The 15,952-nt window shown below is 33.1% G+C and overlaps 2 protein-coding genes across 3 annotated transcripts in view; one reads left to right on the top strand and one right to left on the bottom strand.

Annotated features, from left to right (window-relative positions):
• The window catches only part of LOC142317360 (uncharacterized), a 418,387-nt gene that overhangs the window by 18,636 nt on the left and 383,799 nt on the right, over positions 1–15,952 (top strand). The window contains exons 6-8 of one of the 2 annotated variants that reach the window (XM_075353849.1): positions 3,213–3,308; positions 6,022–6,045; positions 8,246–8,287. The exons of the other annotated variant lie outside the window; for it this stretch is intronic. Coding sequence (XP_075209964.1) covers positions 3,213–3,308; positions 6,022–6,045; positions 8,246–8,287 — 162 coding nt within the window. The remainder of the gene's footprint in view (positions 1–3,212; positions 3,309–6,021; positions 6,046–8,245; positions 8,288–15,952) is intronic. 2 annotated transcript variants of the gene reach the window in all.
• LOC142317363 (uncharacterized) overlaps positions 1–15,952 on the bottom strand; it is a 427,416-nt gene that overhangs the window by 211,722 nt on the left and 199,742 nt on the right. The gene's annotated exons all lie outside the window — the stretch shown is intronic.

Genomic DNA, 15,952 nt, shown 5'->3' with positions numbered 1-15,952 from the left:
CAATATAGCAAGATTCATCCAGTTCGTTTTTCATTACCGTATTATTTTTATGCTATAAGAATCTGGAAATTACCTAGATATAAAAAATGCTATAAATAGGTATTTCACATAATTAGGCGAATAGGCAAAGATTATTTCATTTTTATAAAATAAGTATTAATAAAATATAAACTACACTGAAACCGTAACCTAAATGAGCTGTTATAATCTAAACCGGTTTTCTTAGAAGCCTATTTGCTTATTATTACATTTATACATAGTATTATTATATAGTTACTTTAAAATAATAACTATTTATAATTACTAACATCAAATTTACTAAAAAGATAATTGAATATTGCCCAAATGTAAGTTTGGAGGAACGTAATAGTTTTCACACGATAATAAAAAGTATTTCTAATGAAAGTGACGATTAACGGTAGAAATTACTGTGTCATATATTTTTAAATTATAAAAATCTTGATTGTTTTTATTTTATTTTAACAATGTTCATGTGGATTTACATATTTCTGTTTGTTTTACAGCAAATATTTTCAATCTAATTCGTAAGTACAGAAAAGAAAGGATATTATCATTATCTTTTCAAAGCTTAAACAATTGAAAGTAAGAAAGAAAGAAAGACCCCAGCCAGCTTAAACTAGGCATGGGATCTGGACTTTTCTTTGATATGGAAAAGTAAATACAGGTTATTAATCAAATATTACAAGACCGAAGTGACTGAAGCCTTGAGCATCCGAATATGCAGATTAATCTGCGGCTCAGGACAGAAGTTATGTACTTCCTCACGTATGCGCATGTGTTCAAAATAACTTCTGCGTGTGTAGTATGAAGGTCTCGGGTTCCGCATGAAAAAAGTAGATATACATTAAAGAATGAACTTTAACCTTTCATCCTAACATTCAGATAAAATCCTAGGGAGACCGGGTTTTTTAAACCCCTCTTTCGTCATGTATTTTTTCGGTAAATTCACTTTTTACAATATAAATTTGACAATAAACACATGGAAAATACGTGTGGTTCTGCATCATAAATCGTAGTTTGTTAAATAATTTATTTTTTTCAAGTTAATGTATTCTTTAATGTAAAATAATAAAACTAATTTAACGAAAAATAAAAAATAATAATCTTTAATATATATAAACAAAATGTAATCAACTATTTTTTTTTAATTATTTTTCCGGTTAATGGTAAATTAGCGACTATAGTATTATATTAATAAGGAATATGGTGTTGTACTGGACTTGAAATTTTGTTCAAGTTCAATTTTAATTTTTCAGTCAACAACGCCTATTTTTATATATTCATCTTTTTGAGAACTATCTATTACATATAATGAATGATTGTTTTAATAATCGGAAAATTTTCTATGGCGGGTTGATATTTTTATAATATGACTTTTGAAATTCTGTAAAGTTTATACATCAACGTTTGATTTCCTAAAAATTTTCATATGGATATGGGGTTGAATTTATTATTACTTTATATTTTTCACATTACAGAAATATAATTTTGACATGTCTAACAACTTTATCCTTTCTATCAGTTTGAAAATCTACAATAACGTAATGCGATTTATCGAAATGTGATGATATTTTTACAATTAATGGTATCGAATTTGTTTGAGGAACTGTTGGATATTCCTGAAGTTCCTAATTTCTAAAATTCATAAGCAATCGTTTTTTTTATCTCGCAATTTAACAATTTGGAATTGAATTTCAGGTTTGCTTTTAGATATGGTACATTCAACGGGATTTCAGTTATATCTAATTTAGACTTATGATCTTAAATTGCAGCCAGTATCGCGTTTACATCATTATTACTACGTTTCAACACTAATTTTTGTCTATAGTTTATATCGATTTTTTTATAATATTCAGCAAAACCCATCAACTTATAATCTTGTGCAAAATCCATTAACATTGATAATGCTATACACAAAATAAAATTACCATCATTATCTATATAAATTTTATTATTTTCACCTTAAATCCGTCCAGCACTTTCAGCTGATGAAATTAAAGAGTTTATCATTGAAAGAACATTGTTCGTGATAGTTGTTACACTTAAATTTTTCGTCAAGGGGGATTTAAAGTCGAAGGAGAAGAGACTTCAGAACGAGGGCGTTTGCCCTGAAGGTTGTCCGGAGTAACTGAACGAGATTTGAGGTTTTAGGATCCATAAGATGTTTTAGAAAATTTCGTCTCACTAGTTCCCCACCCACCACGGAGACACACATTTGGGACGCCCATACGGACGCCAGGGCTATCAGAGAGATATAGATCCTAATCCACCCCAAACAGGAAACTAGTCCTATCAAGGTGTCTCAGGCTGTCACCTGTCTACCCGTCCCGTCTGCAAGGGGAAGATTCAGTCGTAAACCAAGCCGATTGACCGGCAGTAGTTAGCAAACCGGCATCCTGTTTAGCCAAAGCGCTGTGTTGCTACATCCAACTGTTTGCATTAATTATTTACAATTTATTTAATTTGTCATCATTTTTTAGTAAACTTTTTTATTATATTTATGGTATCAACATTTTTGGTGATAGAAGTTGTGTTAATCAGGCAGTAACATATACAAGTAATTAGTCTATATGTTCCGCAATAATACAAAAAATAAATTTTCATAAAGAAGATTTGTAGGAAACATTTAAGGGCGAACGTTTTTGTTGTAATTTAAAAAATAATTTTTACAGTTTTACTTTACAGATTAAGATTATTTCAAATGGTTTTAGAAGTAATTAAACGTATTTTTATACTTATTTCTGTTGGAAATTGAATGAAATTTAAAAAAAAATACTATCCCAAAAAGTTTTTCGCACCTACCTAGCGAAGGGGCGGGCGGATTTTAATTTTCTTTTCACCAAAATTCATTATTTTTTTCCGGTTGTCAATTAATCTAATTAAATATTACCATTGCCATTTAAGATTTTTGATTTGGAGTAGGTGTAGCGGAGAAGCTGGGTTCCACTCCTTCGAAAATAATTTTAAAAAGACTTCCACCAAGAATGGTATGCATGCCTGCAAACAGAAGTACGATGGGTTCTTTTTTTTAGCAAACAGCTGGTAGTTGTTGAGGAATAAATGTGATAACTTTTCAAATGATCACCCGGTATATTAGTTTATATCTGTAGCAATATATATAGCGCCATAAAGAAAAAAATATCTTAAAATTCACTAATGTTTTTAATAAAAATTTTGCTTATTTTTTTCAGTTTTAAAATATATCTTTTTGAAGACACAATGGCAAATCGTAATGAAATTACACCAACTCTACATGAGCTTTTTAACAAGATTCCGCAAACTATTATGTAAGAATTCCATATAGTCTTTAAATTACTGTGTGCTAAATATAAAAAATAAATCTATTTTTAAGATTCAAATTGAGTATTTCTGAGCTGGCTATGAAGTTTGTTCAGTAAATTTTTAAGAGTTTTCACATTCGATGTATCTATGATTGTTTGTAAAAAGAAAAACGTAAGTTTTAATATCTGTTTAGAGAAAATTATTTCATTTATGCACAATATTTCATAAAGCTTAAGTTGTTTGTAAAGATCCTAAACAAATGTGCATCCCCAATTGATAAATTACGTGTGGGGCAAAATTAGAAGCAAGCAATACAAGATAAATTACTCGGTTCAACAATGAAAAACCAGAACCATAAAAATAGAAAATTAAAATAATTTCTATATTAACGAATAGGAAGCTCTAGGTTTCGAACGTCTCATTGTTTCCTAAAATATTGCGGAAGTTAGCCCGTAGTTTAAACTTTCTAAGCAACGCCGCATAACAGACGCAATTCACAAGGATGTGGTGTACAGGTAGTTTTCAATCAGATAATTCAAATGAGTGCATCGATATGAATCATGAGATATCCGCGAGTGAGCCAGTAAGCCAAATACGCAAACGGCAAATAATAATCTCGACGGTTATTCCTCTACGAGGAGCTTCTGGGTGATACAGTATTCTTAATAGAAAAAAGTTTACGGTTGATGTTAACATTCCATTCACTTGGCCACTCATCACCGATTACCTTCTTCAGAAAACAGAGAAGTCATCAGAAACAATTCGGTTGGTGAAACAAGCCTCTTTTGCCGCACTATCAGCGTTGTGCCCGTTGCCTGAAATTCCAATATCGCTGGGGATCAAGCAAAAGCTCACAGTTGTGAGCTTCATTTCAAATATAGAAAGTATGTCACAGACGACGGAGGACATGTCACTAATTGCAAGTAAGCCATTCATGGAATCTGAACAGAAAAATGCGTTTCGAAATGTTTGGTTAAATATATTTAAGGCCTTATTAATAGCATACAGCTCCGCAACGAAAACATTTATAACGCTGGGAAGGGCAAACGTCTATATTCTACTGCCAGTCACAAAAGAAAAGCCAGCAGAATTAGCGTCTTCAGAACCGTTCGTATGAAAGTCTCGTATAGAATCCGGTTTCACGCTATTTATAATATTATAAAATATTTCTTAACCGGATTTTGGTTCTTCTTATGCTACTTTCAAAATCTACAGCAGTAATTAACGACAGAAGGCCGCCAAGGAGAGTAATAACACAGAATAACAATAAGAACAGGAGATAATTGTCTATTTTACGATTGTTTCTAAGTTATAATTTTTACAATATCTTCCGTTTATATTCTGATATTTGAGTTTTCTGTAGTAGATTTCAGCTATGTATGCTATGGCAGAAGATAAATTTAACGTTTTAATTTAGATTAATAATATAATATTTTAGATTTAGTTTTTAATTTATTTTTTTTAGTTAATTTTTAATATAAATTTATTTATTTTAAATCGCTTCCGGGGGTTGATGACTACATTTAGTTTTCAGCGCAGGAAAAAGAAGGGATTCGGTCATTCTTATATCAAAACGTAGAGATAGAAAATATATTTTTTTTATTACACTTCATAATAAAAAGTGTTTATAACAAATATAAGCAAACATGTATACTGAGTAAATATTTATTTGCTTCATGATTTTATTAATTCTACCGTAAATAGATATGAAAATTAACCGAATATTAACTACAATGGTTTTTTAATTAAATGTTTATGATAAGTAAATATTGGAGTAAAATTTATCAGCATTTTTTAATAACTATCTGTCTATTCCTAATTTTCATAATTTGTGTTTATAAGTAACAATATAACAGATATAAATGTGTATTATTTGCATTGTATTTAAAAAAACAAAGGAAAATGATTTATAAATGAAAATGAAAGTCAAAACACCATTTTTCTATTAAGTATAATAAAAAAAAATCTAAAATATTTTCACTCGATATTTCGGGGGGATGTACGGAAAAAATAATCAAAATTTATTTTACGATAATAAAAAGCCATTTTAGAAACTAATCTGTGCATTCCAAATATCTACTTATACATTCTGTGCACAGGTCCTGCGTTTCTTTCTGGTGGTTTCTACATGCCATTGTAATGTAATAGTTCAGTTTTGTAATTCCTACGACAAAACTCAGCTCATGAGTACGCTTAACTTGATGTCGTATAAATCAAATGCCAATATTAAAAAATTGCAATCAAGAATATTTGTAAGCTGACAGAAGTTCCAAACTACTTTCAGGAAAATTATCACAAGTACTAATAAGAAGAGAACTCATTCAAATTAATTAGTTATGAAATTGTCATACTTTTAAAACGATGAAATTTTTTTTTCTATGAAGAATAGAAAATTAAGAGATGTAGCCGTTTGAGTTTAAGTAAGCCTAATTGAGTGAGTGTTATGGTAGTACAATTATTACTCTATAATGAATAAATTAAAGCAATGTTTAATTAAACTTTATTTCACTTTTCGTCTCAGAAGAAAAAATGTAGATTCGGTAGCTGTAGGTTTAAGATTACGATTAAATAAAGCTACTCTCAATAATGATTCAGTAGTAAACGGAATTAAAATAATAAAATCTATTTTAGGAAATACATTTCTTAAGTTATGTAAAATAATATAACTTATAAGAAATCATTTAAAAGATGTTTAATCTTAATTCTTTATTATTTTAGGATCAAAGGAGGAATAATTCACACGTAAGTAACCAAAAACATAACCTATAGAGACTAACGGTTAGAATTTTACTAAGAATATTACCTTGATGTTTCAAGCTCTTCATTTTATACAAATCATTTTAAAACATCGTTTTTCTGAACTTACAGGAAATATTTTCAGCATTTTCCTTTAATATTGTGTTTTATTAATTTAATTTTTATTTAATTTCTATTTTTGCCTTTTTGCGTACCTATCACCTGTAGTTTACAATGATAGTCACATCACACGCACATGTATATTAAATCAAACATATTATATACTAAAATAAAACATGATTCAGGATCATTTACGATCTTGAATCATGTTTGATTTTATTATTGATATTTTCTAAATTCTCAAGAACCATTTACGCATATTTAATGTAGGTTAACACAAAAATATATCAATTGTATACATAAAGTATTGTACCATTACTGATTTACCATTCACATTAATAGTAAATAAAATTTCAACTAAAAATTAACGTACCATTTAAGAAGTTAAAAATTCTAATTTTGAAAGTATTTTATTAAGAAAGACAGCAAATTAAGTATGATGCACTTTATTTTTATCACTCAAACCTGTAAAAAAAATCTCCAACTTTGATGCAATAATTAATGTTCTTCAAAGGTTTTAAAAATGCTCTCCGTTCATCAGAAAGATTTTCAAATAAAAAATAAGTTATCAAAACACCGCAGCAGTTGACCCTGCTCCGAACAATAAAATTTGGATATAGCAGTGATCACCATATTGTGAATAAGATATAATAAAAGTTGAAAACTAATTTCGCTTTTATTTCAATCACATGGCAATGATTAACGCAATTTTTGTGTTTAAAAATATGAAACATGAAACCAGTAAAAAAATCAAGCACAAATTTAGGCTCAATGTTTACTTAAAAAAAAAAACTTGACAGAAGGATTTTACTGAAGAAAATTACTTAGGTTACGACGCAAATACTGAACGGCTTATGTTACAATTTGGCCAAATTCATGAATGCGAGGTGTAGGGCCTTTTCATTCATACCTCCAATATAGCTGAAAAGCAGTTCTGTTCAACAGTTTTAATAAAGATCATTCTCTACCAATGTGTTACGGAATTAATAACCCCCTTATCAAACCGAGATTACGTAAAGTAATTCTGTTAAAATTATGATGAAGGTGAATCAAGGATTCCTATACATAAGGCTGAAATTCTGAAAAGTAACTGAAGCAAAAATTAAAGAGGGGATTTTTGTTTGCTTACAAATGAGGAACCGTTCAGAGGTGAAAGGTGTAACTCTGTGTAGTTTGATATAGTACTCGCGTTGATGTGAACCTATCAAAGGTGAAAGCGGATTAAGATATTAAAATATCGTAAGATTAGTTCAACCTTGTTTGTTTCATTTCAAACAAAGCCATTCACATTAAAGGGTTTTGTAGATGAATCAGTACTTTTATTTCATGTTGATATCCAGAAAGTTAAACTTATACCGTAAAGGTAAGTGTTCAATCGTTTTAATTAAATCAAGTCAGTATTTTGAAAGAAATATAACATGATATTATTTTCCTTCTTATAAATTTTATTAAAGGATCGTTCTAGCGCGGAATATTTTCCAGCTAGGATTAGAAATGTTATATTAAAATAGGAGAGGTTCTTCTTTCTAGAATACTCGGTCTAGTTGGGTTAGCTCAAAGAGCTATCAGATCACTTTGTCACTTAATCTACTTTAGTTCTAAGCGGCGGTGAGTCAGCCCATAGGTATTTGTTAAATAAACTTGAAATGTTGCAGCAAAAACGTAGTTAAGGAAATGTAAATAAATGATTCTTGAAATTTTTTAAAATATCTATTTTTGATAGCCTGCATTGTCATAGAATGAAACGGAAATATCTTTTTTCAAGAAGTATTATTACATTATGAAAACGATGTTTTCTTTTATTTAATGGCCAACATTGCCTGTAACTACCTTACGTATGGAAAAAATTGATGTTAGTTTTGTATAACAAGAAATATTTTAACCTTATGATTTAAAAGCTTATAGAAAATCGTAAATAAAAATCGTAAATCGTATAACAAGTCTTATAGTTTGTGAAGTGCAGTTAAGTAAAAAAGAATCTGCTACTGTACCCTTTGAAGAAATTTTTTTAGAAATTTCTAGTAATAATCTAATCTTCTATGTTTAAAATTATAGTTACATAAAATAATGAAATCATTTTTTTCAGAAAGGGAAAGTCATTAATATCTGGAATCAACGTTAAAGACTTGTAAGTAACAGTTCTTTTATGAGTACATATTCCTTACGATGGTGCAATACTGTACTTATTATACATGTATGCATATATCCTATATGCAGAAATTGCACATAAGTCCATTTTTCACATTTAAAAATTATTGCTATATTTAGTAATTAGTTTTCTAGTTTATCAGAATATTATAGGTAGGAAAATGATAAACATATTTCTATTATTTTAACAAAAAACTGAGGGCAGTTAAGTTTTAAATTATCCATCTTAAAAAAATATTCAAACGCTAGACTTCTTTTTCTGAGCGCACAACAAAGTAAGATAATCAACGCCTGGGCAGAATATTACTACAGTAAACAATATAAGCTTACACTATCAAAATTTGTGAAAATTTGGGTATTACAACTACGGGGGTCAAAAGTACAAGTGATTAAGTCCACTGGGCTGGTCTAGTGGTTGACTCGTCATTGGAAATCAGTTAATTTCAAAGTCGAGAGTTCTAAAGTCACATCCTAGTAAACGCTGTTATTTTAATACGGATTTGAATACTAGATCGTGGATACAGATTTTCTTTGTTGGTTGGATTTCAATTAACCACACATCTCAGGAATGGTCAACTTGAGACTGAACAAGACTACACTTCATTTACATTCATCCATATCATCCTCATTTATCCTCTGAAGTAATACTTTACCACCGTGGTTCCGGAGGCTAAATAGGAAAAACGTGAGTGCATGTCATTAACCCACCTGGTTGGTCTAGTGGTGAACTCGTCATCGCAAATCCGCTGATTTCGAAGTAAAATGTTTTATGATTCAAATCCAGTTACTTTTATACGGATTTGAAAACCGCATCATGGATACCGTTTTTACGTTGAAGTTGGGTTTCCATTAATCACACGTCTCAGGAATGGTCGACCTGAGACTGTTTAAGAATACACTTTATACATATAATCCTCTGAAGTAATACCGTACAGGGGTTCCAAAGTCTAAACTGAAAAAGAAAAAATTACACCTATACTACCCTATACGGATATTCCAGTTTCAGAATGCCATTAAAAGAAAGTTTCCAGAAGAGGGGGCTCAAAACGGACTCCTGAGGCACACCCTCCAGCATTTGGACCCGCATCCCATCATTCGACGTGGCGGCTACCCGGTCACGTCCACGTAGAAAGTCACAGATCACAGCTTGGAAGTAGGTGCTAACTCTTCTCTCCGCCAGTGCTATGGATATTATAGCCCAAGACAGACTTTTGAAAGCATTCTATACATCCAGGAGGACCAGAAAATGAATATGTCCGGTCCTCCAGATTCCCGCCAACCAACCACACAATCCAAGCAACCACTCTGCTCAGAGCAACCACCGTCGACCGCACCTTTCACGATGCTGTAATCCAAAGGTGACAGGTCACATGAAATAACCACCTCATACCAGATTCTTTCAGCAAGCATACTCTCTTAAAACTTAGCAATAGTCGGCTAGAGACAAATAGGACGGTAAGTAGGAGCTTGGTTTGCTACCTTTCTTGGGGACAAGGAGCAAACTCGCAAACTTCGAAGGCACGGGAAAATTGCTCCGTCCCATTGCCTCGTTCAGGACCTGCTTTAGAGGAGGTTAGGTCCTTCAGGACCTAACCTCCATCTCAATTCCCCCTTCCCCCGCCTTGTAACATTGCAGGTTGCCGAGCCAGAACAAGATCTCATCTCTTCCCTATCATTTTCAACAAGCAGTGGTTTCTTATTTTGTTTTTTATTATCGAAAAAAATCTGTTTCATCAACAAGCTCATAATCCATCAGTTGCAATACGAGAGGTGATAGATAATCTCCTTTCCTTTGCGATAAATACGTTAACGGTGACAACATTACTACTACGACTATTATTAGTCGTAGTTGATCCATTTAACGTAATCGTATCCATCACTATGTTCAATGAATCATTAATTTAAAGGCATTTCCACGTTTATCATTCTCGCCTTGGAAACTAGAAAATGAGATTTCTTTATTTCCATGAGACCAGTAGAATTGTTCCCACATTCAAAGTCAAAATAAATTATTAATTTTTCGTCAGATCAAAGATCATCTTTATAATCACCGTCTTTATGAAATACATGAACACTAAGATCAACAATGTATACATAACTACAATTTAAATTGAAACACATTTCTGACAAATTTCGTTTATCAACCGTAACATCTACTTGCTTAATTAGCTCCGTAATACACACAATAACAACGACAACGACGATCATGTATACACTTCAAAATTTACAATCGTAATGAGACAATTTGTTTAAGACTTTCTAACCGTTGTCAGTTATGGACGATCTTTAACATATTTGAACAAATAATTCTAAGAAACACCTCCGCACATATTTTACAAACGTTTAAATCTTTAATAATACAATTGTCTTTCACACCGTAATAAGTTAGCTTCATTGGATAATGTCGTACAACTTTCATTTCGTCTTCAGTAAATCTTTCTGTATAACTTCTTAGTAGATATAGCTCAAAACAATATGATTCGTTGTCCGAAGTATCAGAATTGTATAAGATAACACAAATGCAACCCTTATCGTGCTTTGTAAATACCTTTTTCATATCCAACAATATGTAGCCTACACCGATATAAAGATCGTCCAACAACTTGAACAGTAGTTTCTTGAGAAACAATCTTCATCGTTGAAAATGTTAATAAATGAAATGACGTCATCATCACATAGACGTAGAGCTCACACTCGTATGATTGACAAAGTATCGGTGTAGATATTTATTTCATCTTCTACCTTGCCACAAATCCTCCTGGCAATTTTGCAAAATAACCGGTAGCGTTCATCGTAATCGATAACTCTACAAGTGAACGGAGGACTATCCCATAGTAATTCAAGTTTGTATTCTCACAACAGCTCCCGAAAGGATGCACTGTTCCTTGCAGGGGATACTAACTGATTCCTTTTACCCGATAGCCGTACAAGAGATTAACTATGTTAGCAGTGTTACTCCCACCGTATTTAAACAATCTACATAAATATTTATACTTAAAGCGGGCAGAAACGTTGCGTTTAACATTTTTATCAGATGTAGCAATGTTCTTACACGACGATGCGTGTAAAATTTAACTGACCAAACCGATACGGCTATATCAATTCCATCGTTTAACTGTGACTACATTCAATCATTAGACACCTTTGTTTGGTTGCGTTTCCAGACCACCTGGAGGTAAAAACCGCAGGGAGTTGAGATTTTTTTTGCATGAGTTAAATCTCTCCCCGAGTGAGGCCTACATAAATCATCTTTGTCATTTTTGGTCATTTTTGTCCAACCTCATTGTTTCTTTATGTTTATTTTGTCCACCGATTGCATTACTTTAACCTTATCAAATTCATATTCTTACTCATTGTTTTGTCGATTATCTGTCCGTGTTTATCTAGTCCATATATATCTGTCCCATAGGTTTAACTGCAACATGGTTTGGATGTTGAGTATACTTGACAATAACGTTTTTATCCTTTAAATCCAGTATTTGTTACTGACAGTATATTGATACACCTTATTAGTTTTAATATTCACTTTTTTACAAACAATATTTTGATTTTAATACGACTGTTTTATCAGCTGCGTGGAAAGGGCATTTTTTTTTTTTTTTAATAAAATACCAATATTAGTAAGGTGGTAAGGTTGTTTCCATTTTTCCGCACGCTACGGTCAAACTTTCACTACGTAAATGATGTCATGCGGTGACCAGTGTCTATGAAACAACAATATACAAAACGAATTTATTTAATTTACTTATAGTAATATTCCGCTGACGTTCGAATAGATTAAACAAGATACCACGTCATAAGTAAATCTATCCCAAAAAATTAATATATAGTTTCTGTATAGAGAGAGCAAAATATTTTTTGTACTTCTGCAAGATTAAACGAGAATAAAATATTCAAAAAATCGATTGAAAACTTATTACAGAAAATAACTTGTTATAGAAAAGATCAGCCGTTCTCGATAATAGTGTGTTTGTTGATTCTAACCAAAAGTAATATTTGAGTTACGGTTCATTATTATGTTATTTCTGCAGTTGCGTTTTGAAATTAATTCTCATTAGGTATTAAGGTTTTATTATGTTGTTAGGTGAAGCATTACAATTTTTTTTTAGCTACTGCTCCAATGTTAAGGAGTGTTTTTTGTTATTTACTTTTTATGTTTACTTGTTTCGTATATTTATATTTAGTTCTTACTCGGTATGGATTAGCTACCTTCAGCATATATGATAAATAAAGAACCATCTGATTTTAGAGGTTGTCAGATAACATCCAGAAAATTTGGTCGGCTGCCTGCGTTGAATAGAGACCCTATTAGCGTTGCGCGTAGAAAAATTATTAGAGACGACATAGCAATAAATCTATCGGGAAATACGAGTGATAGCAACAGCGTAACTATGGATATCCAACCTACTAGTCAGTGGGGGACCATAGCTATGACGAGGAAACCAACTGTGATTCCTAGTCCTAGCAATTGCGAATTACCTGTATCGAATTAATTTAGTGGCCTCCCATTTAACAATTCGGATGTTGTTAACCAAACGGAACTAGTCAAGCCTCCTCCTATTGTGCTTTACGGGATGTACTATGACTGCTAAAAATGGTCATGTGCAAGGGGGTTACAAGATTTGACTGTTCGGAGGTAAACAACTAAGAATAATTTCTAAGGATATCGAAGCGTAAAAAAATCTTAAATGTATTTCGGGACATGGTTTAATAGGTTACACCTTCACTAGAAACGATCAACGAGCTTTTCGTGTCGTGATTAAAAACCTGCACCACTCAATTCGACTGGAGATTATCAAGGAAGATATCGAAGGCCTCGGGCATCGAGTGAATGACTTTTGCCTCCAATTTCAGAAAATACTTCAGAGAATGAATGAGGATGATATTTATGAGTGTAAATGAAATGTAGTCTTCTACAGTCTTAGTTTGACCATTCCTGAGATGTGTGGTTAATTGAAAAACCCAACCACCAATGAACACCGATATCCACGATCTAGTATTCAAATCCGTCTAAAAATAAGACTTTACTATGACTTGAACGCTGGAACTCTTGACTTCAAAATGAGCTAACGTGGGAACATGCGTTCACCACTAAACCAACCCGGTGGGTTGGGTGAAGGACTTTCTGCATGGACTCTACTCACCCGGGTAACTAACACTAAGTGAACCCGCAGTTGCCAGTGCAATATGGGAGGAGAAATAAGCCAGCCAATTAAAATTGATAAATACAACAGCAGAAACTGTCGAGAAAGTGTTCTCTGCCGGGTCCCCTATATCTACTCAAACAGCATTTCAGTCGAGACCGAAGCAATTCAGCCTAAGGAAATTTGATCAACCCATCCCTGATGCAAAAGCGTCTCTGCAAGCAGGAACAGAAACGCGCAGAAAATGCCCAAAGTTCATCACCGAACTCGTGCCAAAGAAGCGATTTGGCAATCGCAATAGACCTAAACCAAAAGCCTCTTGCATCGAGGAATAGGAAAATCGTCGCATATGTGAAGAGATCATAAAAACAGCATGACCTTGTAGATCGTCTTACTCGTAAAGGGCGCTGCATAAATCAACCATGAGACCCAAAACAACCGTTCAACTAACACGCCTCAGACAGACATTAAGCATCAACGATAAGTTCAACTTTCTAGATAACCGAAGTACATTTTTACCGCTAGTAAATAACAGCCGCAGTCCTTGCTGTTGACCTAATGTCTGCACTCTTTGCGCAACCTTTTACAGTTGACGCAGGATGAAGCCTCCGATTTCTGAGGACAATTTCCACACTTTTGACACTCCTCGCCACAATGCGCTTAGACTGACGCATACTTACAGAACTTGGCCCTGTAGCCAAAACGACAGCACATAAAACACTTTAGTACATTAACGTATTCTCTGATCCGAGAGAACGTGAGATCGAGAAACAACCTACCCTCAGACACAAACTTTTTGAAGAGACCAGCACCAAGTTCAAAAACACAGTGATACTTTTAGGCATCACGTTTCACAGTCTTGAAGAGTAGCCTACAGTCTTTCATAAAAGCTGTATCATCCAACTCAGTGTTCTACACCCTAATAAGGGACAGAACATCGTCGTCTGATAGCCTTTGGTCAATGTTGTAGACAATTACCCGGGGCCAACGCTTTGGCTTCGGGTTTACCTTAATCTCAAGCTTTTTACCACAGAATACTCCACGATGACTCGGACTGTCTCCTTGTCATTAGCAATCACTTTTGCTGGTTTCTAAAGTTTTCCTAATCTTGAGGTATTTCTGCTTGCAATGAAGAGCAACCATGAAGTCCTCCTTGAGCTTTCTACTAGTTCTAGTAGTCCCCTAAACCGTGTTAACGAATAAAACCTCGGGATTCAGCGAGGTTAGAAAGGCTATTTATTACGCCAAGAAATATTATGGTAGTCAAATGAGGCAGTCAGGCGAACCTTATTACTCTCATCCACTAGAGGTGGCGTATATGATCTCTGATCCGACTTCATCCACTTTAGCATCTTTTGTAGGTGAAGCTTTAGGTTTAAGTGCCTCTAATTTAGCATTGAATTCAACTTTAACTTTCTCTAATTCAGCTTTGTGTTCAGTTTTAAGTTGCTCAGATTCAGCTTCGTGTTTAGCTTCAAGTTCCTTTATCTGTTTCTCCTGTTCATCACGAGTTATAACCGTCTCTAACTTATTGGAAACTTTTACAACTTGCTCTTGAGCTTCTTTAAGTTCTTGTTTAATTTTCTTTACCTTAGGGTTTACAGCTGGAACGTCCTCAGCAACTGTTGGATTTGAGTTGTACTTTGAAACATAGGCAGCAACTTTGACAGCAACTTCTTTATTATTAACTCGGTTAATAAGGTGATTTTGCCATTTTTCATGAATATCTTGACGTTGTATAGGATTATATTTCTTTGATTTGTCTTCAAAATACTTCAAAGCTTCACATTTAAAACAATAAAACATTTCTGGTTGGTCCGTAAATTCCTGAAATTCTCATAACTACAATCGGAGTGTTTGTATCACCTGCTAAGCCAAGCCATGCTAGCTCAGCTTTATGTCTAATTCTTGCACGTTGATTTTCTATCCTTAAAATTGTATTTTCATCTACCCAATCGAGAAGTTAAAATTAGCTAATAATGATATAGGTGATCGTGGATTAAATAATATTCTTCAAGAATTAAAGTACGATTATATTTTACAAGTTTTAGATTTATCAGGAATTAAATGTGGGCCAGGAAGCCAACTTCTCGAAATATATCATTGTTCCAACTCAATCTCGAAAGGGCTGACCTTTGAAGAAACCTCTGATAAGGAAGATTCTTTTCTCTGTTTAGGATTCCTTTCTTCTTAGCCGTATCATATGCCTTTCGCATATCGAAAAATACAGAAATGAGGCACAGGCAATGTAGGGAGGCGTTTTGAATAAAAGGTTCTGGGCAAGTACATGATCAACACACGATCTACCTTGGCGGAAACCGTATTGTCCGGAAGCAATTAGGGCATTTCTCGCAAGATAACATACTAGACGACAGTTTTTTATTCCTTCTATCAACTTGCATAGGGTGCTGGACATGGAAATTGGAGGATAACGTGAAAGACACGATTTTTTCTTACCAGGTTTCAGTATGAGAAACATTAATGCTTCTGATCAGGAAACG

The sequence above is a fragment of the Lycorma delicatula genome, chromosome 1, assembly GCF_047948215.1.
Source record: "Lycorma delicatula isolate Av1 chromosome 1, ASM4794821v1, whole genome shotgun sequence".
Classification (NCBI taxonomy): Eukaryota; Metazoa; Arthropoda; class Insecta; order Hemiptera; family Fulgoridae; genus Lycorma; species Lycorma delicatula.
The sequence above is the reverse complement of the archived record's forward strand: the minus strand, read 5'-3'. Positions and strand labels throughout refer to the sequence as shown.